At 56.4% G+C, this 25,736-nt stretch overlaps 1 protein-coding gene across 1 annotated transcript; it reads left to right on the top strand.

The window, feature by feature from the left end:
• Positions 1-174: 174 nt before the first annotated feature.
• Positions 175-14,039, top strand: cyth2 (cytohesin 2). The gene is made up of 12 exons (XM_088939661.1): positions 175-371; positions 4,591-4,741; positions 5,200-5,266; positions 5,354-5,472; positions 5,655-5,735; positions 5,825-5,937; positions 6,584-6,732; positions 7,935-8,046; positions 10,698-10,774; positions 11,756-11,827; positions 12,538-12,692; positions 12,823-14,039. Exons 1-12 carry the CDS (start codon positions 311-313, stop codon positions 12,908-12,910), a joined length of 1,245 nt encoding a protein of 414 aa, XP_088795787.1. The 5' UTR covers positions 175-310; the 3' UTR covers positions 12,911-14,039.
• Positions 14,040-25,736: the final 11,697 nt, after the last annotated feature.

Raw genomic sequence — 25,736 nt, 5'->3', positions numbered from 1 at the left:
TTAATTGAATCGGGTTGAATTCTAAAGCAACGCCGCCATCGTGTGGTGGTTTCGTGGAAAGACACCTCCGCTCCCTGCGGAGCCGACATGGCGGCAGTTTCCTGCTCTCCAATGGGAAAAGGAGGAAACTCGGGAATGTCCCTTCCCAAGATGGCCGCCGCCCCTCGCCATTCCGAGACGGAATGTGGGACTCCTCTTCCGTCTTCCTTTGTCTGAGGCGACGGAGCTGCTGTTGTGCTGCGTGTCGATGGTGCTGGTGTTTCTGTGAGAGCAGCGGTTTCCCGTCGGGAGCAGCCAGTCCGGCCTGTGGATGAGATTCGAGCCCGGGGGGTATCTGCAGGAGCCGCTGACCATGGACGAGATGGACTTCAGTAAGTGACCGGTCCGGCCTGCTGGCTCTGAGCACAGCAGGCTCCCGTCGGTCACGGCAGAGGCAGAACCGACACAACCCTCTCGGGTCGTCTCTGGGCTGCTGGGTGATATAAGCAAACACGGTGGACACGACTGGGAGATCTGGTCTGTGTGTCTGCCCCTCTGTGTGTCTGTCCCCCTGTGTGTCGGTGTGTCTGTCCCCTGTGTGTCTGCCCCTCTGTGTGTTTGTCCCCCTGTGTGTCTGTGTGTCTGCCCCCCTGTGTGTCTGTGTCTTTGGGTGTCTGCGAGTGTATCTCTGTCCCCCTGTGTGTCTGCCCCTCTGTGTGTCTGTGTGTCTCTGGGTGTCTGCGAGTGTATCTCTGCCCCTCTGTGTGTCTGTGTGTCTCTGGGTGTCTGCGAGTGTATCTCTGCCCCTCTGTGTGTCTGTGTGTCTTTGGGTGTCTGCGAGTGTATCTCTGCCCCTCTGTGTGTGTGTGTGTCTGTCTTTGGGTGTCTGCGAGTGTATCTCTGCCTCTCTGTGTGTGTGTGTGTTTTTCTGTATCTCTGTGTCTATCCCTGTCCCTGTTTGTGTGTGTGTGTCTCTTTCTGCCCCGCTGTCCTGTCTATTTGAAATTTGTGTCCGTAAGGGAGGGAGGGAGACATCATCATCATCATCATCATCGATACCGTGTCTGTCTGGTCTTTCCGGTCCTGTGGAATAATGGGAATGTTGCACATGTGTGGAATGTCACTCTGATGCCCTGGAGACAAGAGTCAGGAGTGAGAGAGGTGTGAGTCTGCAGTGACTGAGTATAGTGTCCAGTCAGTCAGTGTCTCTGTGCTGTAGTGTCCAGTCAGTCAGTCAGTGTCTCTGTGCTGTAGTGTCCAGTCAGTCAGGGTCACTGTGCTGTAGTGTCCAGTCAGTCAGTCAGTGTCTCTGTGCTGTAGTGTCCAGGCAGTCAGTCAGTGTCTCTGTGCTGTAGTGTCCAGTCAGTCAGTGTCTCTGTGCTGTAGTGTCCAGTCAGTCAGTCAGGGTCTCTGTGCTGTAGTGTCCAGTCAGTCAGTCAGTCAGTCAGTCAGTCAGTCAGTCAGTCAGTCAGTCAGCCAGTCAGTCAGTGTCTCTGTGCTGTAGTGTCCAGTCAGTCAGTGTCTCTGTGCTGTAGTGTCCAGTCAGTCAGTCAGTGTCTCTGTGCTGTAGTGTCCAGTCAGTCAGTCAGTGTCACTGTGCTGTAGTGTCCAGTCAGTCAGGGTCACTGTGCTGTAGTGTCCAGTCAGTCAGTCAGTGTCTCTGTGCTGTAGTGTCCAGTCAGTCAGTGTCACTGTGCTGTAGTGTCCAGTCAGTCAGTCAGGGTCACTGTGCTGTAGTGTCCAGTCAGTCAGTGTCTCTGTGCTGTAGTGTCCAGTCAGTCAGTCAGTCAATCAGTGTCTCTGTGCTGTAGTGTCCAGTCAGTCAGTCAGAGTCTCTGTGCTGTAGTGTCCAGTCAGTCAGTGTCACTGTGCTGTAGTGTCCAGTCAGTCAGTCAGTGTCACTGTGCTGTAGTGTCCAGTCAGTCAGTCAGGGTCTCTGTGCTGTAGTGTCCAGTCAGTCAGTCAGAGTCTCTGTGCTGTAGTGTCCAGTCAGTCAGTGTCACTGTGCTGTAGTGTCCAGTCAGTCAGTCAGGGTCACTGTGCTGTAGTGTCCAGTCAGTCAGTCAGTGTCTCTGTGCTGTAGTGTCCAGTCAGTCAGTGTCTCTGTGCTGTAGTGTCCAGTCAGTCAGTGTCACTGTGCTGTAGTGTCCAGTCAGTCAGTGTCTCTGTGCTGTAGTGTCCAGTCAGTCAGTGTCACTGTGCTGTAGTGTCCAGTCAGTCAGTCAGTGTCACTGTGCTGTAGTGTCCAGTCAGTCAGTCAGGGTCTCTGTGCTGTAGTGTCCAGTCAGTCAGTCAGAGTCTCTGTGCTGTAGTGTCCAGTCAGTCAGTCAGGGTCACTGTGCTGTAGTGTCCAGTCAGTCAGTGTCTCTGTGCTGTAGTGTCCAGTCAGTCAGTCAGGGTCACTGTGCTGTAGTGTCCAGTCAGTCAGGGTCTCTGTGCTGTAGTGTCCAGTCAGTCAGGGTCTCTGTGCTGTAGTGTCCAGTCAGTCAGTCAGGGTCTCTGTGCTGTAGTGTCCAGTCAGTCAGGGTCTCTGTGCTGTAGTGTCCAGTCAGTCAGTCAGTCAGTCAGTCAGTGTCACTGTGCTGTAGTGTCCAGTCAGTCAGTCAGTCAGGGTCACTGTGCTGTAGTGTCCAGTCAGTCAGTCAGGGTCACTGTGCTGTAGTGTCCAGTCAGTCAGTCAGGATCACTGTGCTGTAGTGTCCAGTCAGTCAGTGTCTCTGTGCTGTAGTGTCCAGTCAGTCAGTCAGGGTCTCTGTGCTGTAGTGTCCAGTCAGTCAGTGTCACTGTGCTGTAGTGTCCAGTCAGTCAGTGCCTCTGTGCTGTAGTATCCAGTCAGTCAGTCAGTGTCTCTGTGCTGTAGTGTCCAGTCAGTCAGTCAGTGTCACTGTGCTGTAGTGTCCAGTCAGTCAGTCAGTGTCTCTGTGCTGTAGTGTCCAGTCAGTCAGTCAGTGTCTCTGTGCTGTAGTGTCCAGTCAGTCAGTCAGTGTCACTGTGCTGTAGTGTCCAGTCAGTCAGGGTCTCTGTGCTGTAGTGTCCAGTCAGTCAGTCAGTGTCTCTGTGCTGTAGTGTCCAGTCAGTCAGGGTCTCTGTGCTGTAGTGTCCAGTCAGTCAGTCAGTGTCACTGTGCTGTAGTGTCCAGTCAGTCAGTCAGGGTCTCTGTGCTGTAGTGTCCAGTCAGTCAGTCAGTGTCTCTGTGCTGTAGTGTCCAGTCAGTCAGGGTCACTGTGCTGTAGTGTCCAGTCAGTCAGGGTCTCTGTGCTGTAGTGTCCAGTCAGTCAGGGTCTCTGTGCTGTAGTGTCCAGTCAGTCAGTCAGGGTCTCTGTGCTGTAGTGTCCAGTCAGTCAGGGTCTCTGTGCTGTAGTGTCCAGTCAGTCAGTCAGTCAGTGTCACTGTGCTGTAGTGTCCAGTCAGTCAGTCAGTCAGGGTCACTGTGCTGTAGTGTCCAGTCAGTCAGTCAGGATCACTGTGCTGTAGTGTCCAGTCAGTCAGTGTCTCTGTGCTGTAGTGTCCAGTCAGTCAGTCAGGGTCTCTGTGCTGTAGTGTCCAGTCAGTCAGTGTCACTGTGCTGTAGTGTCCAGTCAGTCAGTGCCTCTGTGCTGTAGTATCCAGTCAGTCAGTCAGTGTCTCTGTGCTGTAGTGTCCAGTCAGTCAGTCAGTGTCTCTGTGCTGTAGTGTCCAGTCAGTCAGTCAGTGTCACTGTGCTGTAGTGTCCAGTCAGTCAGTCAGTGTCTCTGTGCTGTAGTGTCCAGTCAGTCAGTGTCTCTGTGCTGTAGTGTCCAGTCAGTCAGGGTCTCTGTGCTGTAGTGTCCAGTCAGTCAGTCAGTGTCTCTGTGCTGTAGTGTCCAGTCAGTCAGGGTCTCTGTGCTGTAGTGTCCAGTCAGTCAGTCAGTGTCTCTGTGCTGTAGTGTCCAGTCAGTCAGGGTCTCTGTGCTGTAGTGTCCAGTCAGTCAGTCAGGGTCTCTGTGCTGTAGTGTCCAGTCAGTCAGGGTCTCTGTGCTGTAGTGTCCAGTCAGTCAGTCAGTGTCTCTGTGCTGTAGTGTCCAGTCAGTCAGGGTCTCTGTGCTGTAGTGTCCAGTCAGTCAGTCAGGGTCTCTGTGCTGTAGTGTCCAGTCAGTCAGTCAGGGTCACTGTGCTGTAGTGTCCAGTCAGTCAGTCAGTCAGTCAGTGTCTCTGTGCTGTAGTGTCCAGTCAGTCAGTCAGGGTCACTGTGCTGTAGTGTCCAGTCAGTCAGTCAGTGTCTCTGTGGTGTAGTGTCCTGTCAGTCAGGGTCTCTGTGCTGTAGTGTCCAGTCAGTCAGTGTCTCTGTGCTGTAGTGTCCAGTCAGTCAGTCAGGGTCACTGTGCTGTAGTGTCCAGTCAGTCAGTCAGTGTCTCTGTGCTGTAGTGTCCAGTCAGTCAGTGTCACTGTGCTGTAGTGTCCAGTCAGTCAGTGTCTCTGTGCTGTAGTGTCCAGTCAGTCAGTCAGGGTCACTGTGCTGTAGTGTCCAGTCAGTCAGTGTCTCTGTGCTGTAGTGTCCAGTCAGTCAGTCAGTCAGGGTCACTGTGCTGTAGTGTCCAGTCAGTCAGTCAGTGTCACTGTGCTGGTGTGTGTTAACCTCTCTCTCCTCCTCAGTCCCAGTGGATCTGACTCCGGAGGAGCACGTGGAGCTGGAGGAGATTCGCAGGAGGAAGGGAGCTCTGCTGCTGGAGATCCAGAGACTGAGGGAGGAGCTCAGAGAGGCTATCCTGGAGGTGGAAGGGCTGGAGGCCAGTACTGAGGGCAGGTAGGACACCAGGAGCATCATAGTATACTCTCCTGAGTATAGTGTACTCCACACTGACTCCAGACACTCTGAGTATAGTGTACTGCTTAGTGACAGCAGACGCTGTGAGTATAGTGTTCTCCAGACTGACTCCAGACACTCTGTGGGCGCTGTGCTGTACTGGGCCCTGTGCTTGACTGGGAAGGACTCTGAGTATACTGTACTCCACATTGACTCCAGACACTCTGAGTATAGTGTACTCCACATTGACTCCAGACACTCTGAGTATAGTGTACTGCTTAGTGACTCCAGACGCTGTGAGTATAGTGTTCTCCAGACTGACTCCAGACGCTCTGAGTATAGTGTACTCCAGACTGACTCCAGACGCTCTGTGGGTGCTGTGCTTTACTGGTCCCTGTGCATGACTGGGAAGGACTCTGAGTATAGTTTTCACGCTGTCCTGCTTGCTTGTCTTGCAGTAAAACACTCCAGAAGAGTCGTCATGTGGCCATGGGCAGGAAGAAATTCAACATGGACCCGAAGAAGGTGACTGAGTCCTGGTCCTGGTCCTGGTCCTGGTCCCGGCCTGGCCCGCTGGCCCGTGTGATCACGCCCATGTCTGTTCTGTTGCAGGGCATCGCGTTCCTGGTGGAGAACGAGCTGCTCGGGCAGACTGCAGAGGACATCGCGCAGTTCCTGTACAAGGGAGAGGGTCTGAACAAGACAGCCATTGGGGATTACCTGGGAGAGAGGTGTGTGTGTGTGTGAGAGCTCGTGCGTGAGTGTGCGTGAGTGTGCGCTGTGTGTGAGTGTGTGTGTCTGTGCTGAGTGAGTGTGAGTGTGTGCGTGTGCCTGAGCGTGTGCTGTGTGTGAGTGTGTGTGTCTGTGTGCATCTTTAGCACTCTTCTGCACTAATGCTCTGTCTCTCCTCTAGAGATGAATTCAACATTAAAGTCCTTCAAGCCTTTGTTGATCTGCATGAGTTCACCGACCTTAACCTGGTGCAAGCACTCAGGTCAGTGACTGTGTGTGTGTCACTGTGTGTGTGTGGGTGTTATGTGTTTGTGTTTAACCAGTGTACCCAGTGTGTGTGTGCTCTGTCAGGCAGTTCCTGTGGAGTTTCCGTCTGCCTGGTGAAGCTCAGAAAATCGACAGAATGATGGAGGCGTTCGCTCAGCGGTACTGTCACTGCAACGCTGGAGTCTTCCAGAGCACAGGTACTGACCCGGCGGTACCGGTACTGTCTCCGAAATTCCAGAGTCTTTTGGAGCACAGGTACTGCAGAGAATAGAATCTGCTAGTAATACTGATACTGGGATAGTAATACTGATACTCTGATACTGATGCTCTGACAGTAATACTGACATTCTGATTGTAATACTGATACGCTGATACTGATACTCTGATACTGATACTGTGATAGTAATACTGATACTCTATTACTGATACCAATACTCTGATAGTAATACTGATACTCTTATACTGATACTCTGATAGTAATACTGATGCTCTGATAGTAATACTAATGCTCTGACAGTAATACTGATACTCTGATACTGATACACTGACAGTAATACTGATACTCTGATAATAATACTGATACTCTGATACTGATACACTGACAGTAAAACTGATACTCCGATATTAATACTGATGCTCTGATAGTAATACTGATACTCTGACAGTTATACTGATACTCTGATAGTGATACTCTGACAGTAATACTGATACTCTGATATTGATACTATGACAGTAATACTGATACTCTGATACCAATACTCTGCTAGTCTTACTGATACACTGATTCTGCACTGACACTCTGACACACTGCTGTACCTGCACTGATGCTGTCCTCTCTTCCAGACACCTGCTATGTCCTGTCGTTTGCCATCATCATGCTGAACACCAGCCTGCACAACCCCAACGTGAGAGACAAGCCCAGCGCCGAGAGGTTCGTCTCCATGAACAGAGGCATCAACGAGGGCGGAGATCTGCCCGAGGAGCTGCTCCGGGTGAGAGTGGCCTTCTGTCCCCGTCTGTATCTGTGTGTCCCTCTGTCCCCCGTCTGTATCTGTGTGTCCCTCTATTTCCCTCTGTCCCCCGTCTGTATCTGTGTGTCCCTCTGTCCCCGTCTGTATCTGTGTGTCCCTCTGTCCCCCGTCTGTATCTGTGTGTCCCTCTGTCCCCGTCTGTATCTGTGTGTCCCTCTGTCCCCCGTCTGTATCTGTGTGTCCCTCTATATCCCTCTTTCCCCCGTCTGTATCTGTGTGTCTCTCTGTCTCCTGTCCATATCTGTGTGTCCCTCTGTCCCCCATCTGTATCTGTGTGTCCCTCTATATCCTTCTGTCCCCCGTCTGTATCTGTGTGTCCCTCTGTCCCCGTCTGTATCTGTGTGTCCCTCTGTCCCCCGTCTGTATCTGTGTGTCCCTCTATATCCCTCTTTCCCCCATCTGTATCTGTGTGTCCCTCTGTCCCCCGTCTGTATCTGTGTGTCCCTCTATATCCCTCTTTCCCCCGTCTGTATCTGTGTGTCCCTCTGTCCCCCGTCTGTATCTGTGTGTCCCTCTATATCCCTCTTTCCCCCGTCTGTATCTGTGTGTCCCTCTGTCCCCCGTCTGTATCTGTGTGTCCCTCTATATCCCTCTTTCCCCCGTCTGTATCTGTGTGTCTCTCTGTCTCCTGTCCATATCTGTGTGTCCCTCTGTCCCCCGTCTGTATCTGTGTGTCCCTCTGTCCCCCGTCTGTATCTGTGTGTCCCTCTATATCCTTCTGTCCCCCGTCTGTATCTGTGTGTCCCTCTGTCTCCTGTCCAGACCTGTGCGTCCCTCTGTCCCCCATCTGTATCTGTGTGTCCCTCTATATCCTTCTGTCCCCCATCTATATCTGTGTCCCTCTGTCCCTTGTCTATATCTGTGTCTCTGTGTCCCTCTGTCCCCCATCTGTATTTGTGTGTCTCTGTGTCCCTCTGTCCCCTGTCTATATTTGTATGTCCCTCTGTGTCTCTTTGTCCCTCAGTGTCCCTCTGTGTGTCTCTGCTGTGTCCCCCTGTCCCTCTGTGTGTCTCTGATGTGTCCCCCAGTGTGTCTGCTCTGCCCACCTGTCCCCCTGTGTGTCCATGCTCTGTCCCCGTGTCCCTCTGTGTCTCTGCTCTGTCCCCCTGTGTCTCTGCAGTCTTTCTTCAGACAGTGTTGTCCAGGATGTCCCTGTCTTGCAGAACTTGTACGAGAGCATTAAGAACGAGCCCTTCAAGATCCCGGAGGATGATGGGAATGACCTCACACACACGTTCTTCAACCCCGACCGGGAGGGCTGGCTGCTCAAGCTGGGTGAGTGTCCGCAGTGTCCGCAGTGACCGCAGTGTCCAGACTGCAGCTTCACTGGGAGAGAGGCATGGTGGTCCTGGTGGTCCGCTGTCCTGGGGTGGGAGTGGACTGTCCTGGTGGTCCGCTGTCCTGGTATGGGAGTGGACTGTCCTGGTGGTCCGCTGTCCTGGGGTGGGAGTGGACTGTCCTGGGGTGGGAGTGGACTGTCCTGGTGGTCCGCTGTCCTGGGGTGGGAGTGGACTGTCCTGGTGGTCCGCTGTCCTGGATTGGGAGTGGACTGTCCTGCTGGTCCGCTGTCCTGGGGTGGGAGTGGACTGTCCTGGTAGTCCGCTGTCCTGGGGTGGGAGTGGACTGTCCTGGTGGTCCGCTGTCCTGGTGGTCCGCTGTCCTGGGGTGGGAGTGGACTGTCCTGGGGTGGGAGTGGACTGTCCTGGTGGTCCGCTGTCCTGGGGTGGGAGTGGACTGTCCTGGTAGTCCACTGTCCTGGGGTGGGAGTGGACTGTCCTGGGGTGGGAGTGGACTGTCCTGGTGCTCCGCTGTCCTGGTATGGGAGTGGACTGTCCTGGTGCTCCGCTGTCCTGGTATGGGAGTGGACTGTCCTGGTGGTCCGCTGTCCTGGGGTGGGAGTGGACTGTCCTGGTGGTCCGCTGTCCTGGGGTGGGAGTGGACTGTCCTGGGGTGGGAGTGGACTGTCCTGGTGGTCCGCTGTCCTGGGGTGGGAGTGGACTGTCCTGGGGTGGGAGTGGACTGTCCTGGTAGTCCACTGTCCTGGGGTGGGAGTGGACTGTCCTGGTGCTCCGCTGTCCTGGTATGGGAGTGGACTGTCCTGGTGGTCCGCTGTCCTGGGGTGGGAGTGGACTGTCCTGGGGTGGGAGTGGACTGTCCTGGTGGTCCGCTGTCCTGGGGTGGGAGTGGACTGTCCTGGTGGTCCGCTGTCCTGGGGTGGGAGTGGACTGTCCTGGGGTGGGAGTGGACTGTCCTGCTGGTCCGCTGTCCTGGGGTGGGAGTGGACTGTCCTGGTGGTCCGCTGTCCTGGGGTGGGAGTGGACTGTCCTGGGGTGGGAGTGGACTGTCCTGCTGGTCCGCTGTCCTGGGGTGGGAGTGGACTGTCCTGCTGGTCCGCTGTCCTGGGGTGGGAGTGGACTGTCCTGGTGGTCAGTTCTCTCCTGGCTCTCTCTGTGTTGTCCTGACTCTGTGTCCTGCATGATGGGGTTTCTGACTTGCTGCCACTAACACCTGTCCTGTCTTCTCTCTGTCCACCTGTCCCCCTGTCCTCCTGTCTGCGGGCACTGCTCTGCCTCCTCGCTCTGCCGCTGGGCGTCTGCCAGGAGGTAGGTACTCAGGACAGGGCTGCCTGGCTTCTCTTCTGTCTTCATCAATCTCTCCACTGCGATTGTCCGCCTTCCCCCCAACACTGGTCTACTGCACTGGGACTGGAGCTCCTATTGTAACAGACTGGTCTACTGTACTGGGACTGTAGCTCCTATTGTAACAGACTGTTCTACTGTACTGGGACTGTAGCTCCTACTGTAACAGACTGGTCTACTGTACTGGGACTGTAGCTCCTATTGTAACAGACTGGTCTACTGCACTGGGACTGGAGCTCCTATTGTAACAGACTGGTCTACTGTACTGGGACTGTAGCTCCTATTGTAACAGACTGTTCTACTGTACTGGGACTGTAGCTCCTACTGTAACAGACTGGTCTACTGTACTGGGCCTGTAGCTCCTACTGTAACAGACTGGTCTACTGCACTGGGACTGTAGCTCCTACTGTAACAGACTGGTCTACTGCACTGGGACTGTAGCTCCTACTGAAACAGACTGTTCTACTGCACTGGGACTGTAGCTCCTATTGTAACAGACTGTTCTACTGCACTAGGACTGTAGCTCCTACTGTAACAGACTGGTCTACTGCACTGGAACTGTAGCTCCTATTGTAACAGACTGGTCTACTGCACTGGGACTGTAGCTCCTATTGTAACAGACTGGTCTACTGCACTGGGACTGTAGCTCCTACTGTAACAGGACTGTCCTACTGCACTGGGACTGTAGCTCCTACTGAAACAGACTGGTCTACTGCACTGGGACTGTAGCTCCTACTGTAACAGGACTGTCCTACTGCACTGGGACTGTAGCTCCTACTGAAACAGACTGGTCTACTGCACTGGGACTGTAGCTCCTATTGTAACAGACTGGTCTACTGCACTGGGACTGTAGCTCCTACTGTAACAGGACTGTCCTACTGCACTGGGACTGTAGCTCCTACTGTAACAGACTGGTCTACTGCACTGGGACTGTAGCTCCTATTGTAACAGGACTGGTCTACTGTACTGGGACTGTAGCTCCTATTGTAACAGACTGGTCTACTGTACTGAGACTGTAGCTCCTATTGTAACAGACTGGTCTACTGGACTGGGACTGTAGCTCCTATTGTAACAGACTGGTCTACTGCACTGGGACTGTAGCTCCTATTGTAACAGACTGGTCTACTGCACTGGGACTGTAGCTCCTACTGTAACAGACTGGTCTACTGCACTGGGACTGTAGCTCCTACTGTAACAGACTGGTCTACTGCACTGGGACTGTAGCTCCTATTGTAACAGACTGGTCTACTGTACTGGGACTGAAGCTCTATTTTATGTTCATGACAGGAGGCCGTGTGAAGACATGGAAACGCCGGTGGTTCATTCTGACTGATAACTGTCTGTACTATTTCGAGTATACCACGGTATGTGTAATAACACTATAATAACACCATGGTATGTGCAATAACACCATAGTTCTCATAATATATAGTAGAGTCTCTAGGATGAGGGGGTGTGAGTGGTGTTACAGTGATACTGCTGTCTGTGACTCTATAGAGTCTATAGGATGAGGGAGTGTGAGTGTTGTTACAGTGATACTGCTGTCTGTGACTCTATAGAGTCTCTAGGATGAGGGAGTGTGAGTGTTGTTACAGTGATACTGCTGTCTGTGACTCTATAGAGCCTATAGGATGAGGGAGTGTGAGTGTTGTTACAGTGATCCTGCTGTCTGTGACTCTATAGAGTCTCTAGGATGAGGGAGTGTGAGTGGTGTTACAGTGATACTGCTGTCTGTGACTCTATAGAGCCTATAGGATGAGGGAGTGTGAGTGGTGTTACAGTGATCCTGCTGTCTGTGACTCTATAGAGTCTCTAGGATGAGGGAGTGTGGGTGGTGTTACAGTGATACTGCTGTCTGTGACTCTAGAGTCTATAGGATGAGGGAGTGTGAGTGTTGTTACAGTGATACTGCTGTCTGTGACTCTATAGAGTCTCTAGGATGAGGGAGTGTGAGTGGTGTTAGTTATACTGCTGTCTGTGACTCTATAGAGTCTATAGGATGAGGGAGTGTGAGTATTGTTAGTTATACTGCTGTCTGTGACTCTATAGTCTATAGGATGAGGGAGTGTGAGTGGTGTTACAGTGATACTGCTGTCTGTGACTCTATAGTCTATAGGATGAGGGAGTGTGAGTGGTGTTACAGTGATACTGCTGTCTGTGACTCTATAGTCTATAGGATGAGGGAGTGTGAGTGTTGTTACAGTGATACTGCTGTCTGTGACTCTATAGAGTCTCTAGGATGAGGGAGTGTGAGTGTTGTTACAGTGATCCTGCTTTCTGTGACTCTATAGTCTATAGGATGAGGGAGTATGAGTGGTGTTACAGTGATACTGTTTGTGTTTTAGGATAAGGAGCCTCGTGGAATCATTCCTCTGGAAAATCTGAGCATTCGTGAAGTGGAAGATCCCCGGAAACCTGTGAGTTGCAGTAGGAGAGACGTGATCAGTCAAGCTCATTGTAATGTCTCAATCTAGCTCCCAGTCCAGTCAGTCCAGTCCAGCCTGGAGAGTCTCAGACTGCTCTGTCAGTGTCAGTGGAGTCTGATTATAATCCCAGTGAAGAACTAGTCCAGCTCCCAGTCCAGCCAGTCCAGTCCAGCCTGGAGAGTCTCAGACTGCTCTGTCAGTGTCAGTGGCGTGTGATTATAATCCCAGTGAAGAACTAGTCCAGCTCCCAGTCCAGTCAGTCCAGTCCAGCCTGGAGAGTCTCAGACTGCTCTGTCAGTGTCAGTGGCGTGTGATTATAATCCCAGTGAAGAACTAGTCCAGCTCCCAGTCCAGTCAGTCCAGTCCAGCCTGGAGCGTCTCAGACTGCTCTGTCAGTGTCAGTGGATTCTGATTATAATCCCAGTGAAGAACTAGTCCAGCTCCCAGTCCAGTCAGTCCAGTCCAGCCTGGAGAGTCTCAGACTGCTCTGTCAGTGTCAGTGGAGTCTGATTATAATCCCAGTGAAGAACTAGTCCAGCTCCCAGTCCAGCCAGTCCAGTCCAGCCTGGAGAGTCTCAGACTGCTCTGTCAGTGTCAGTGGAGTCTGATTATAATCCCAGTGAAGAACTAGTCCAGCTCCCAGTCCAGCCCTGTCAGGGCGCTGCTCTGTGTGATGTCTCTCGCTCTGTGTCTCGCTGCAGAACTGCTTCGAGCTCTACATTCCCAATAACCGCGGTCAGCTGATCAAGGCCTGCAAGACGGAGGCGGACGGGCGGGTGGTGGAGGGGAACCACATGGTCTACCGCATCTCGGCCCCCACCCCCGAGGAGAAGGATGAGTGGATCCACAGCATCAAGTGAGAGAGCTGGGGGGGCTGGGATACAGGGGTACTGGGAGGACTGGGGGGAACGGAGGAGACTGAGGGGTTACAGGGGGTACGGGGGGACAGGGTCAAGGACGTCTCTGCTAACACTCCTGTCCCGCAGCTCTGCGGTCAGTGTGGACCCCTTCTACGAGATGCTGGCGGCGAGGAAGAAGAGGATCTCTGTGAAGAAGAAGGAGGAGCAGCCTTGAGGACCCCTAGTTCCCCAGCCTGTACCCCTAGTTCCCCAGCTTGTACCCCAGGTCCCCAGCCTGTACCCCCCAGTTCCCCAGCCTGTACCCCAGTTCCCCAGCCTCTACACTTGTCCCCGCCCCCGGACCCACCCCTTTTCCAACTCTCAACACAGACACAAACCTGAAACCCTGCCCCTCTCAAAACACCCCGCCCCTGACCACACCCCTATCCGACACCACGCCCCTCTCAAAACACCCCGCCCCTGACCACACCCCTCTCCGACACTACGTCCCTCTCAAAACACCCCGCCCCTGATCCTGCCCCTCTCTGATACCCCGCCCCCTGACCACACCCCTCTCTGACACCCCGCCCCTCTCAGACACCCCGCCCCTGACCACACCCCTCTCTGACACCCCACCCCTGACCACACCCCTTTCTGACACCCCGCCCCTCTCAGACACCCCGCCCCTGACCACACCCCTCTCTGACACCCCGCCCCTCTCAGACACCCCACCCCTGACCACACCCCTCTCTGACACCCCGCCCCTCTCTGACACCCCGCCCCTCTCAGACACCCCGCCCCTGACCACACCCCTATCCGACACCACGGCCCTCTCAAGACACCCCGCCCCTGACCACACCCCTCTCCGACACTACGCCCCTCTCAAAACACCCCGCCCCTGATCCTGCCCCTCTCTGATACCCCGCCCCTTATCCTGCCCCTCTCCGATACCACGCCCCTCTCAAGATACCCCCGCCCCCTGACCATGCCCCTCTCCGACACCCCACCCCTGACCACACCCCTCTCTGACACCCCGCCCCTCTCAGACACCCCGCCCCTGACCACACCCCTCTCTGACACCCCACCCTTGACATCCCTAAACCTCACCCCTGAACCCTGTACCGGTAGTGTTCATTAGCTGACTGCTACAGCACTCCCTGTTCACACATTTGTACCGGTAGTGTTCAGTACCTGACAGGGGTGATCCAGCAGAGACGGGGTGACTGTGTTCAGTTCTGGTTCAGTAAGCTCAGCAGCGGTGGCTTGTGCAGAGCGTTAAGGCAGCTTGTTTTAATTATTAATCTGTATATTTCTTTCTGTAAATAAATATCTGTGTTTTTTGTTTCCAGCCTGGAAGGAAAGGTTTAACTTATGTTTTTGAAGATGTGTTCTTCTTCAGCGGTATTTGCATGTGTCGAATGTATTTTCCTGAGTGATGAAATCAGCGTGTTTCTGAATGCGTTTGTGTGTGAGGTGAATTTTCAAGCTCTGAAGGAGGTTAGTGTAGAAGTAAAATACTCATTCAGTCTGACCCGCACTGACCCGCACTGACCCGCACTGACCCAGACTGACCCGCACTGACCCGCACTGACCCGCACTGACCCAGACTGACCCACTGACCCAGACTGACCCCCACTGACACAGACTGACCCCCACTGACACACTGACCCAGACTGACCCAGACTGACCCACTGACCCGCACTGACCCAGACTGACCCCCACTGACACAGACTGACCCCCACTGACACACTGACCCAGACTGACCCGCACTGACCCAGACTGACACACTGACCCGCACTGACCCAGACTGACCCGCACTGACCCGCACTGACCCAGACTGACCCAGACTGACACACTGACACACTGACCCCCACTGACCCCCACTGACCCAGACTGACCCACTGACCCACTGACCCGCACTGACCCGCACTGACACAGACTGACCCCCACTGACACACTGACACAGACTGACCCCCACTGACCCACTGACCCGCACTGACCCACTGACCCAGACTGACCCAGACTGACACACTGACCCAGACTGACCCCCACTGACACACTGACCCAGACTGACCCGCACTGACCCAGACTGACACACTGACCTGCACTGACCCAGACTGACCCGCACTGACCCAGACTGACACACTGACCCAGACTGACCCAGACTGACCCAGACTGACACACTGACCCAGACTGACCCGCACTGACCCGCACTGACCCGCACTGACCCAGACTGACCCAGACTGACACACTGACACACTGACCCAGACTGACCCAGACTGACCCAGACTGACACACTGACACAGACTGACCCCCACTGACCCACTGACCCAGACTGACCCAGACTGACCCGCACTGACCCAGACTGACCCAGACTGACCCAGACTGACACACTGACACAGACTGACCCCCACTGACCCCCACTGACCCAGACTGACCCACTGACCCACTGACCCACTGACCCACTGACCCACTGACCCAGACTGACTCAGACTGACTCAGACTGACACACACTGACCCGCACTGACCCAGACTGACCCAGACTGACCCGCACTGACAGACTGACCCGCACTGACCCGCACTGACCCAGACTGACCCAGACTGACCCGCACTGACAGACTGACCCAGACTGACCTCCACTGACACACTGACCCACACTGACCCAGACTGACCCGCACTGACCCAGACTGACCATCACACAAATGCTGAGGACAGGAGACGTGGGCAGTAGAGCCCGGGTGAAAGAGCTCTGTTGATCCTCTGGAGGTGCTGTCTCCTCTGGGATCTGATTGATTGTACTCTGGGGAATGTGCCCCTGTGCCAAATGTAGCGGAGTGGACCTGGCAGTGAAGTGACAATAAAAGAAGTCTATTTATCTCCGTGTTTGTCTAGTGCTTCCTGTCTCGTGATGGCGATGCTGTCGCTCACTCAGAGAGGCTGTTTGTCTCAGCAGGCAGGTTTAGTGATTTGGTAGGAGCTCATTCCAGGACCTCACTCAGCTGGTTCCCGAGAAAACCTTGACTGTCGGCTTCAACAGCATCGTGGGTAGCTTGTTCCACACTCCTACAACCCTTGGTGGAAAGATCGGACTTGACTTCATTTTGTGTTTGAATTGTCTGCCTGCTCTGTTGCTCTGATCCCTGGACTGTCGCAGCACAGAATCAAGAAAGATCTGGGACTCCTTTCCGAGGAAGCAGGTCTTCTCTCACTGCGGACCCCCAGCTCAGCTCTCACTGACGGCACTGTGGACCCCCAGCTCAGCTCTCACTGACGGCACTGTGGACCCCCAGCTCAGCTCTCTGACAGCACTGCGGACCCCCAGCTCAGCTCTCACTGACGGCACTGCGGACCCCCAGCTCAGCTCTCTGACAGCACTGCGGACCCCCAGCTCGGCTCTCACTGACGGCACTGCGGACCCCCAGCTCAGCTCTCACTGATGACACTGCGGACCCCCAGCTCAGCTCTCACTGACGGCACTGCGGACCCCCAGCTCAGCTCTCTGACAGCACTGCGGACCCCCAGCTCAGCTCTCACTGACAGCACTGCAGACCCCCAGCTCAGCTCCCACTGATGACACTGTGGACCCCCAGCTCAGCTCTCTGACAGCACTGTGGACCCCCAGCTCAGCTCTCTGACAGCACTGTGGACCCCCAGCTCGGCTCTCACTGACGGCACTGCGGACCCCCAGCTCAGCTCTCACTGACAGCACTGCGGACCCCCAGCTCAGCTCTCTGACAGCACTGCGGACCCCCAGCTCAGCTCTCTGACAGCACTGTGGACCCCCAGCTCAGCTCTCACTGACGGCACTGCGGACCCCCAGCTCAGCTCTCTGACAGCACTGCGGACCCCCAGCTCAGCTCTCTGACAGCACTGCGGACCCCCAGCTCAGCTCTCACTGACAGCACTGCGGACCCCCAGCTCAGCTCTCTGACAGCACTGCGGACCCCCAGCTCAGCTCTCACTGACGGCACTGCAGACCCCCAGCTCGGCTCTCTGACAGCACTGCGGACCCCCAGCTCAGCTCTCACTGACGGCACTGCGGACCCCCAGCTCAGCTCTCTGACAGCACTGCAGACCCCCAGCTCAGCTCTCACTGACAGCACTGCGGACCCCCAGCTCAGCTCTCTCTGACAGCACTGTGGACCCCCAGCTCAGCTCTCACTGACGGCACTGTGGACCCCCAGCTCAGCTCTCTGACAGCACTGTGGACCCCCAGCTCAGCTCTCACTGACGGCACTGCGGACCCCCAGCTCAGCTCTCTGACAGCACTGCGGACCCCCAGCTCAGCTCTCTGACAGCACTGTGGACCCCCAGCTCAGCTCTCACTGACGGCACTGCGGACCCCCAGCTCAGCTCTCTGACAGCACTGCGGACCCCCAGCTCAGCTCTCTGACAGCACTGCGGACCCCCAGCTCAGCGCTCTGACCGCACTGTGGACCCCCAGCTCGGCTCTCACTGACGGCACTGCAGACCCCCAGCTCAGCGCTCTCTGACGGCACTGTGGACCCCCAGCTCAGCTCTCTGACAGCACTGCGGACCCCCAGCTCAGCTCTCACTGACAGCACTGCGGACCCCCAGCTCAGCTCTCTGACAGCACTGCGGACCCCCAGCTCAGCTCTCTGACAGCACTGTGGACCCCCAGCTCAGCTCTCTGACAGCACTGCGGACCCCCAGCTCGGCTCTCACTGACGGCACTGCGGACCCCCAGCTCGGCTCTCTGACAGCACTGTGGACCCCCAGCTCAGCTCTCTGACAGCACTGTGGACCCCCAGCTCAGCTCTCACTGACGGCACTGCGGACCCCCAGCTCAGCTCTCTGACAGCACTGCGGACCCCCAGCTCAGCTCTCTGACAGCACTGCGGACCCCCAGCTCAGCTCTCACTGACGGCACTGCAGACCCCCAGCTCAGCTCTCACTGACAGCACTGCGGACCCCCAGCTCAGCTCTCTGACAGCACTGCAGACCCCCAGCTCAGCTCTCTGACAGCACTGTGGACCCCCAGCTCAGCTCTCACTGACGGCACTGCGGACCCCCAGCTCAGCTCTCTGACAGCACTGCGGACCCCCAGCTCAGCTCTCACTGACGGCACTGCGGACCCCCAGCTCAGCTCTCTGACAGCACTGCGGACCCCCAGCTCAGCTCTCTGACAGCACTGCGGACCCCCAGCTCAGCTCTCACTGACAGCACTGCGGACCCCCAGCTCAGCTCTCTGACAGCACTGCGGACCCCCAGCTCAGCTCTCACTGACGGCACTGCAGACCCCCAGCTCGGCTCTCTGACAGCACTGCGGACCCCCAGCTCAGCTCTCACTGACGGCACTGCGGACCCCCAGCTCAGCTCTCTGACAGCACTGCGGACCCCCAGCTCAGCTCTCACTGACAGCACTGCGGACCCCCAGCTCAGCTCTCTCTGACAGCACTGTGGACCCCCAGCTCAGCTCTCTGACAGCACTGTGGACCCCCAGCTCAGCTCTCACTGACGGCACTGCGGACCCCCAGCTCGGCTCTCTGACAGCACTGCGGACCCCCAGCTCAGCTCTCACTGACGGCACTGCGGACCCCCAGCTCAGCTCTCTGACAGCACTGCGGACCCCCAGCTCAGCTCTCACTGACAGCACTGCGGACCCCCAGCTCAGCTCTCTGACAGCACTGCGGACCCCCAGCTCAGCTCTCACTGACAGCACTGCGGACCCCCAGCTCGGCTCTCACTGACGGCACTGCGGACCCCCAGCTCAGCTCTCACTGACAGCACTGTGGACCCCCAGCTCAGCTCTCTGACAGCACTGCGGACCCCCAGCTCAGCTCTCTGACAGCACTGAGGACCCCCAGCTCGGCTCTCACTGACGGCACTGCAGACCCCCAGCTCAGCTCTCTGACAGCACTGAGGACCCCCAGCTCGGCTCTCACTGACGGCACTGCGGACCCCCAGCTCAGCTCTCTGACAGCACTGAGGACCCCCAGCTCGACTCTCACTGACGGCACTGCGGACCCCCAGCTCAGCTCTCTGACAGCACTGCGGACCCCCAGCTCAGCTCTCTCTGACGGCACTGCAGACCCCCAGCTCAGCTCTCTGACAGCAATGCGGACACCCAGCTCAGCTCTCTGACAGCACTGCGGACCCCCAGCTCAGCTCTCACTGACAGCACTGCGGACCCCCAGCTCAGCTCCCACTGATGACACTGTGGACCCCCAGCTCAGCTCTCTGACAGCACTGCGGACCCCCAGCTCAGCTCTCTGACAGCACTGCGGACCCCCAGCTCAGCTCTCTCTGACGGCACTGCAGACCCCCAGTTCAGCTCTCTGACAGCACTGTGGACCCCCAGCTCAGCTCTCTGACAGCACTGCGGACCCCCAGCTCAGCTCTCACTGACAGCACTGCGGACCCCCAGCTCAGCTCTCTCTGACGGCACTGCAGACCCCCAGCTCAGCTCTCTGACAGCACTGCGGACCCCCAGCTCAGCTCTCTGACAGCACTGCGGACCCCCAGCTCAGCTCTCACTGACGGCACTGCGGACCCCCAGCTCAGCTCTCTGACAGCACTGCAGACCCCAAGCTCAGCTCTCTGACAGCACTGCGGACCCCCAGCTCAGCTCTCACTGACGGCACTGCGGACCCCCAGCTCAGCTCTCTGACAGCACTGCGGACCCCCAGCTCGGCTCTCTGACAGCACTGCGGACCCCCAGCTCGGCTCTCTGACAGCACTGCGGACCCCCAGCTCAGCTCTCTCTGACGGCACTGCAGACCCCCAGCTCAGCTCTCACTGACGGCACTGCGGACCCCCAGCTCAGCTCTCTGACAGCACTGCGGACCCCCAGCTCAGCTCTCACTGACGGCACTGCGGACCCCCAGCTCAGCTCTCTGACAGCACTGCAGACCCCCAGCTCAGCTCTCTGACAGCACTGCGGACCCCCAGCTCAGCTCTCACTGACGGCACTGCGGACCCCCAGCTCAGCTCTCTGACAGCACTGCGGACCCCCAGCTCAGCTCTCTGACAGCACTGTGGACCCCCAGCTCGGCTCTCACTGACGGCACTGCGGACCCCCAGCTCAGCTCTCTGACAGCACTGTGGACCCCCAGCTCGGCTCTCACTGACGGCACTGCAGACCCCCAGCTCAGCTCTCTGACAGCACTGCGGACCCCCAGCTCAGCTCTCTGACAGCACTGTGGACCCCCAGCTCGGCTCTCTGACAGCACTGTGGACCCCCAGCTCAGCTCTCTGACAGCACTGTGGACCCCCAGCTCGGCTCTCTGACAGCACTGTGGACCCCCAGCTCAGCTCTCTGACAGCACTGCGGACCCCCAGCTCAGCTCTCACTGACGGCACTGCGGACCCCCAGCTCAGCTCTCACTGACGGCACTGCGGACCCCCAGCTCAGCTCTCTGACAGCACTGTGGACCCCCAGCTCGGCTCTCTGACAGCACTGCGGACCCCCAGCTCAGCTCTCACTGACGGCACTGCGGACCCCCAGCTCAGCTCTCACTGACAGCACTGTGGACCCCCAGCTCAGCTCTCACTGACAGCACTGTGGACCCCCAGCTCAGCTCTCTGACAGCACTGCGGACCCCCAGCTCAGCTCTCTGACAGCACTGCGGACCCCCAGCTGAGCTCTCACTGACGGCACTGCGGACCCCCAGCTCAGCTCTCTGACAGCACTGCGGACCCCCAGCTCGGCTCTCACTGACGGCACTGCGGACCCCCAGCTCAGCTCTCTGACAGCACTGCGGACCCCCAGCTCGGCTCTCACTGACGGCACTGCGGACCCCCAGCTCAGCTCTCTGACAGCACTGCGGACCCCCAGCTGAGCTCTCTGACAGCACTGCGGACCCCCAGCTCAGCTCTCTGACAGCACTGCGGACCCCCAGCTGAGCTCTCTGACAGCACTGCGGACCCCCAGCTCAGCTCTCTGACAGCACTGCGGACCCCCAGCTCGGCTCTCACTGACGGCACTGCGGACCCCCAGCTCGGCTCTCTGACAGCACTGCGGACCCCCAGCTGAGCTCTCACTGACGGCACTGCGGACCCCCAGCTCAGCTCTCTGACAGCACTGCGGACCCCCAGCTCGGCTCTCACTGACGGCACTGCGGACCCCCAGCTCAGCTCTCTGACAGCACTGCGGACCCCCAGCTCGGCTCTCACTGACGGCACTGCGGACCCCCAGCTCAGCTCTCTGACAGCACTGCGGACCCCCAGCTGAGCTCTCTGACAGCACTGCGGACCCCCAGCTCAGCTCTCTGACAGCACTGCGGACCCCCAGCTGAGCTCTCTGACAGCACTGCGGACCCCCAGCTCAGCTCTCTGACAGCACTGCGGACCCCCAGCTCGGCTCTCACTGACGGCACTGCGGACCCCCAGCTCGGCTCTCTGACAGCACTGCGGACCCCCAGCTGAGCTCTCACTGACGGCACTGCGGACCCCCAGCTCGGCTCTCTGACAGCACTGCGGACCCCCAGCTCAGCTCTCTGACGGCACTGCGGACCCCCAGCTCAGCTCTCACTGACGGCACTGCGGACCCCCAGCTCAGCTCTCACTGACGGCACTGTGGACCCCCAGCTCAGCTCTCTGACGGCACTGCGGACCCCCAGCTCAGCTCTCACTGACGGCACTGTGGACCCCCATCTCAGCTCTCTGACAGCACTGCAGACCCCCAGCTCGGCTCTCACTGACGGCACTGCGGACCCCCAGCTCAGCTCTCACTGACAGCACTGCGGACCCCCAGCTCGGCTCTCTGACAGCACTGCGGACCCCCAGCTCAGCTCTCACTGACAGCACTGCGGACCCCCAGCTCAGCTCTCACTGACAGCACTGCGGACCCCCAGCTCGGCTCTCGGACAGCACTGCGGACCCCCAGCTCAGCTCTCACTGACAGCACTGCGGACCCCCAGCTCAGCTCTCTGACAGCACTGCGGACCCCCAGCTCAGCTCTCACTGACGGCACTGCGGACCCCCAGCTCAGCTCTCTGACAGCACTGCGGACCCCCAGCTCAGCTCTCACTGACGGCACTGCGGACCCCCAGCTCAGCTCTCACTGACGGCACTGCGGACCCCCAGCTCAGCTCTCTGACAGCACTGCGGACCCCCAGCTGGCTGTGGGGTGTGTGTGTCTTTGTACTGTGTGTGTCTATGGGGTGTGTGTGTGCCTGTACTGTGTGTGTCTATGGGGGGGGGGGTCTGTGCTGTGTCTGTACTGTGTGTGTGTGGGGGTGTCTGTGTATTGTGTGTGTCTATGGGGTGTGTGTCTGTGTCTGTACTGTGTGTGTCTGTGGGGGGTGTGTGTCTGTACTGTGTGTGGCTGTGGGGGGTGTGTGTCTGTGTACTGTGTGTGTCTATGGGGCGTGTGTGTGTGTTTGTGGGGTGTGTGTGTCTGTACCGTGTGTGTCTATGGGGTGTGTCTGTGTACTGTGTGTGTCTATGGGGTGTGTGTGTGTCTGTGGGGTGCATGTGTCTGTACTGTGTGTGTCTGTGGGGGTGTGTGTCTGTGTTTGTACTGTGTGTGTCTATGTGGGGTGTGTGTGTCTGTGTCTGTACTGTGTGTGTCTGTGGGGGGTGTGTGTCTGTGTTTGTACTGTGTGTGTCTATGTGGGATGTGTGTGTGTCTGTGTCTGTACTGTGTGTGTCTGTGGGGGATGTGTGTCTGTACTGTGTGTGTCTGTGGGGTGTGTGTGTGTCTGTGGGGTGTGTGTGTGTCTGTGGGGGGTGTGTGTCTATGGGGTGTGTGTGTGTCTGTGGGGGGGGTGTCTGTACTGTGTGTGTCTGTGGGGGGTGTGTGTCTGTGTACTGTGTGTGTGTCTGTGGGGTGTGTGTGTGTCTGTGGGGTGTGTGTGTGTCTGTGGGGGGTGTGTGTCTATGGGGTGTGTGTGTGTCTGTGGGGGGGGTGTCTGTACTGTGTGTGTCTGTGGGGGGTGTGTGTCTGTGTACTGTGTGTGTGTCTGTGGGGTGTGTGTGTGTCTGTGGGGGGTGTGTGTCTATGGGGTGTGTGTGTGTCTGTGGGGGGATGTCTGTACTGTGTGTGTCTGTGGGGGATGTGTGTGTCTGTGGGGGGGGGGGGGTGTCTGTACTGTGTGTGTCTGTGGGGGGTGTGTATCTGTACTGTGTGTGTCTGTTCTCTGTGTATCTGTACTGCTGGTCTCTCTCTGCTGTCCTACTCTTCTAATTCGATGTTCCTCTGCTCTTCCTCTCGAAGTGTTAAGCTGTGACTGACGCAGGCTGAGATAAAGAGATTCTTCTCAGGACAAAAGCTTGTTATCGTTCTGCAGGAAAACAATGACTCACCTCACACTCCTCCCTCCTACTCTCAACGCACTTCTAGGGACTAGAAGAGTCTAGAGCCCTGTGACTGGGCTGTGTCAGTGTGTCCACAGGGACTAGAAGAGTCTAGAGCCCTGTGACTGGGCTGTGTCTGTGCCCACAGGGACTAGAAGAGTCTAGAGCCCTGTGACTGGGCTGTGTCAGTGTGTCCACAGGGACTAGAAGAGTCCAGAGCCCTGTGACTGGGCTGTGTCAGTGTGTCCACAGGGACTAGAAGAGTCTAGAGCCCTGTGACTGGGCTGTCAGTGTGTCCACAGGGACTAGAAGAGTCTAGAGCCCTGTGACTGGGCTGTGTCAGTGTGTCCACAGGGACTAGAAGAGTCTAGAGCCCTGTGACTGGGCTGTGTCAGTGTCCACAGGGACTAGAAGAGTCTAGAGCCCTGTGTCTGGGCTGTGTCAGTGTCCACAGGGACTAGAAGAGTCTAGAGCCCTGTGACTGGGCTGTGTCAGTGTGTCCACAGGGACTAGAAGAGTCCAGAGCCCTGTGACTGGGCTGTGTCAGTGTGTCCACAGGGACTAGAAGAGTCCAGAGCCCTGTGACTGGGCTGTGTCAGTGTGTCCACAGGGACTAGAAGAGTCCAGAGCCCTGTGACTGGGCTGTGTCAGTGTGTCCACAGGGACTAGAGGAGTCTAGAGCCCTGTGACTGGGCTGTGTCAGTGTGTCCACAGGGACTAGAAGAGTCTAGAGCCCTGTGACTGGGCTGTGTCAGTGTCCACAGGGACTAGAAGAGTCTAGACCCCTGTGTCTGGGCTGTGTCAGTGTGTCCACAGGGACTAGAAGAGTCTAGAGCCCTGTGACTGGGCTGTGTCAGTGTCCACAGGGACTAGAAGAGTCCAGAGCCCTGTGACTGGGCTGTGTCAGTGTGTCCACAGGGACTAGAGGAGTCTAGAGCCCTGTGACTGGGCTGTGTCAGTGTGTCCACAGGGACTAGAAGAGTCTAGAGCCCTGTGACTGGGCTGTGTCAGTGCCCACAGGGACTAGAAGAGTCTAGAGCCCTGTGTCTGGGCTGTGTCAGTGTCCACAGGGACTAGAAGAGTCTAGAGCCCTGTGACTGGGCTGTGTCAGTGTCCACAGGGACTAGTGTAGACGCTGGTGTATAAGAGGTGTTTCTATTAATACTGTGTGATTCTGGGGTAGGGAGGTCATGTGTGAACAGTGAGCTAAGTTTAGTTGCTGGTATAAATAATGATTGTGCACTGAAACTTGGTTATGAAATGTTCTTAGCGCAACCCAGTATGGGAGCTCTCTGCAGCTGAACACGTGCTGCTCAGGCCTGTGAACACAGTGAGTGTGTCGTCCTTTAGACCAAATTCAGGTGTTTTTAGGAGTGCTGTGTTCTGTGCACAGTGACTGTAAGAGACACTTCAGTCTAATCTGCTGATCTGACAACATATGATGTGATTAAAACTGAGGTCACCTGTGTGTCTATCTGTGCGTGTGTGTGATTGTGTGTGACGGTGTGTCAGTCAGCACACTGGCAGTGGGATGGATCTCTCAGGCCCTGACACACTGAGGGACAGTCTGTCTGTCTGTGTATGAAGGACAGGGCCTCCGCAGTCCATATCTTTCCACAGGAAGTGGCCTGACTCAGATCGTGAACACTGCCCTGAGAGAGAGAGATGGGTTCATACAGACACACTGACTGGACACTCCAGTACATGAACACTGCACTGAGAGAGAGAGAGGGGTTCATACAGACACACTGACTGGACACTCCAGTACATGAACACTGCACTGAGAGAGAGGGGTTCATACAGACACACTGACTGGACACTCCAGTACATTAACACTGCACTGAGAGAGAGAGGGGTTCATACAGACACACTGATTGGACACTCCAGTACATGAACACTGCACTGAGAGAGAGAGAGGGGTTCATACAGACACACTGACTGGACACTCCAGTACATTAACACTGCACTGAGAGAGAGAGGGGTTCATACAGACACACTGACTGGACACTCCAGTACATGAACACTGCACTGAGAGAGAGAGGGGTTCATACAGACACACTGACTGGACACTCCAGTACATTAACACTGCACTGAGAGAGAGAGGGGTTCATACAGACACACTGACTGGACACTCCAGTACATTAACACTGCACTGAGAGAGAGAGGGGTTCATACAGACACACTGACTGGACACTCCAGTACATGAACACTGCACTGAGAGAGAGAGAGGGGTTAATACAGACACTGACTGGACACTCCAGTACATGAACACTGCACTGAGAGAGGGGGGTTAATACAGACACACTGATTGGACACTCCAGTACATGAACACTGCACTGAGAGAGAGAGGGGTTCATACAGACACACTGACTGGACACTCCAGTACATTAACACTGCACTGAGAGAGAGAGGGGTTCATACAGACACACTGACTGGACACTCCAGTACATGAACACTGCACTGAGAGAGAGAGGGGTTCATACAGACACACTGACTGGACACTCCAGTACATTAACACTGCACTGAGAGAGAGAGGGGTTCATACACACACACTGACTGGACACTCCAGTACATTAACACTGCACTGAGAGAGAGAGGGGTTCATACACACACACTGACTGGACACTCCAGTACATGAACACTGCACTGAGAGAGAGAGGGATTAATACACGCACACTGACTGGACACTCCAGTACATGAACACTGCACTGAGAGAGGGGGGTTAATACAGACACTGACTGGACACTCCAGTACATGAACACTGCACTGAGAGAGGGGGGTTAATACAGACACTGACTGGA

This window comes from Atractosteus spatula, chromosome 22, assembly GCF_055471065.1.
Source record: "Atractosteus spatula isolate fAtrSpa1 chromosome 22, fAtrSpa1.hap1, whole genome shotgun sequence".
Lineage (NCBI taxonomy): Eukaryota > Metazoa > Chordata > Actinopteri > Semionotiformes > Lepisosteidae > Atractosteus > Atractosteus spatula.
The sequence above is the reverse complement of the archived record's forward strand: the minus strand, read 5'-3'. Positions and strand labels throughout refer to the sequence as shown.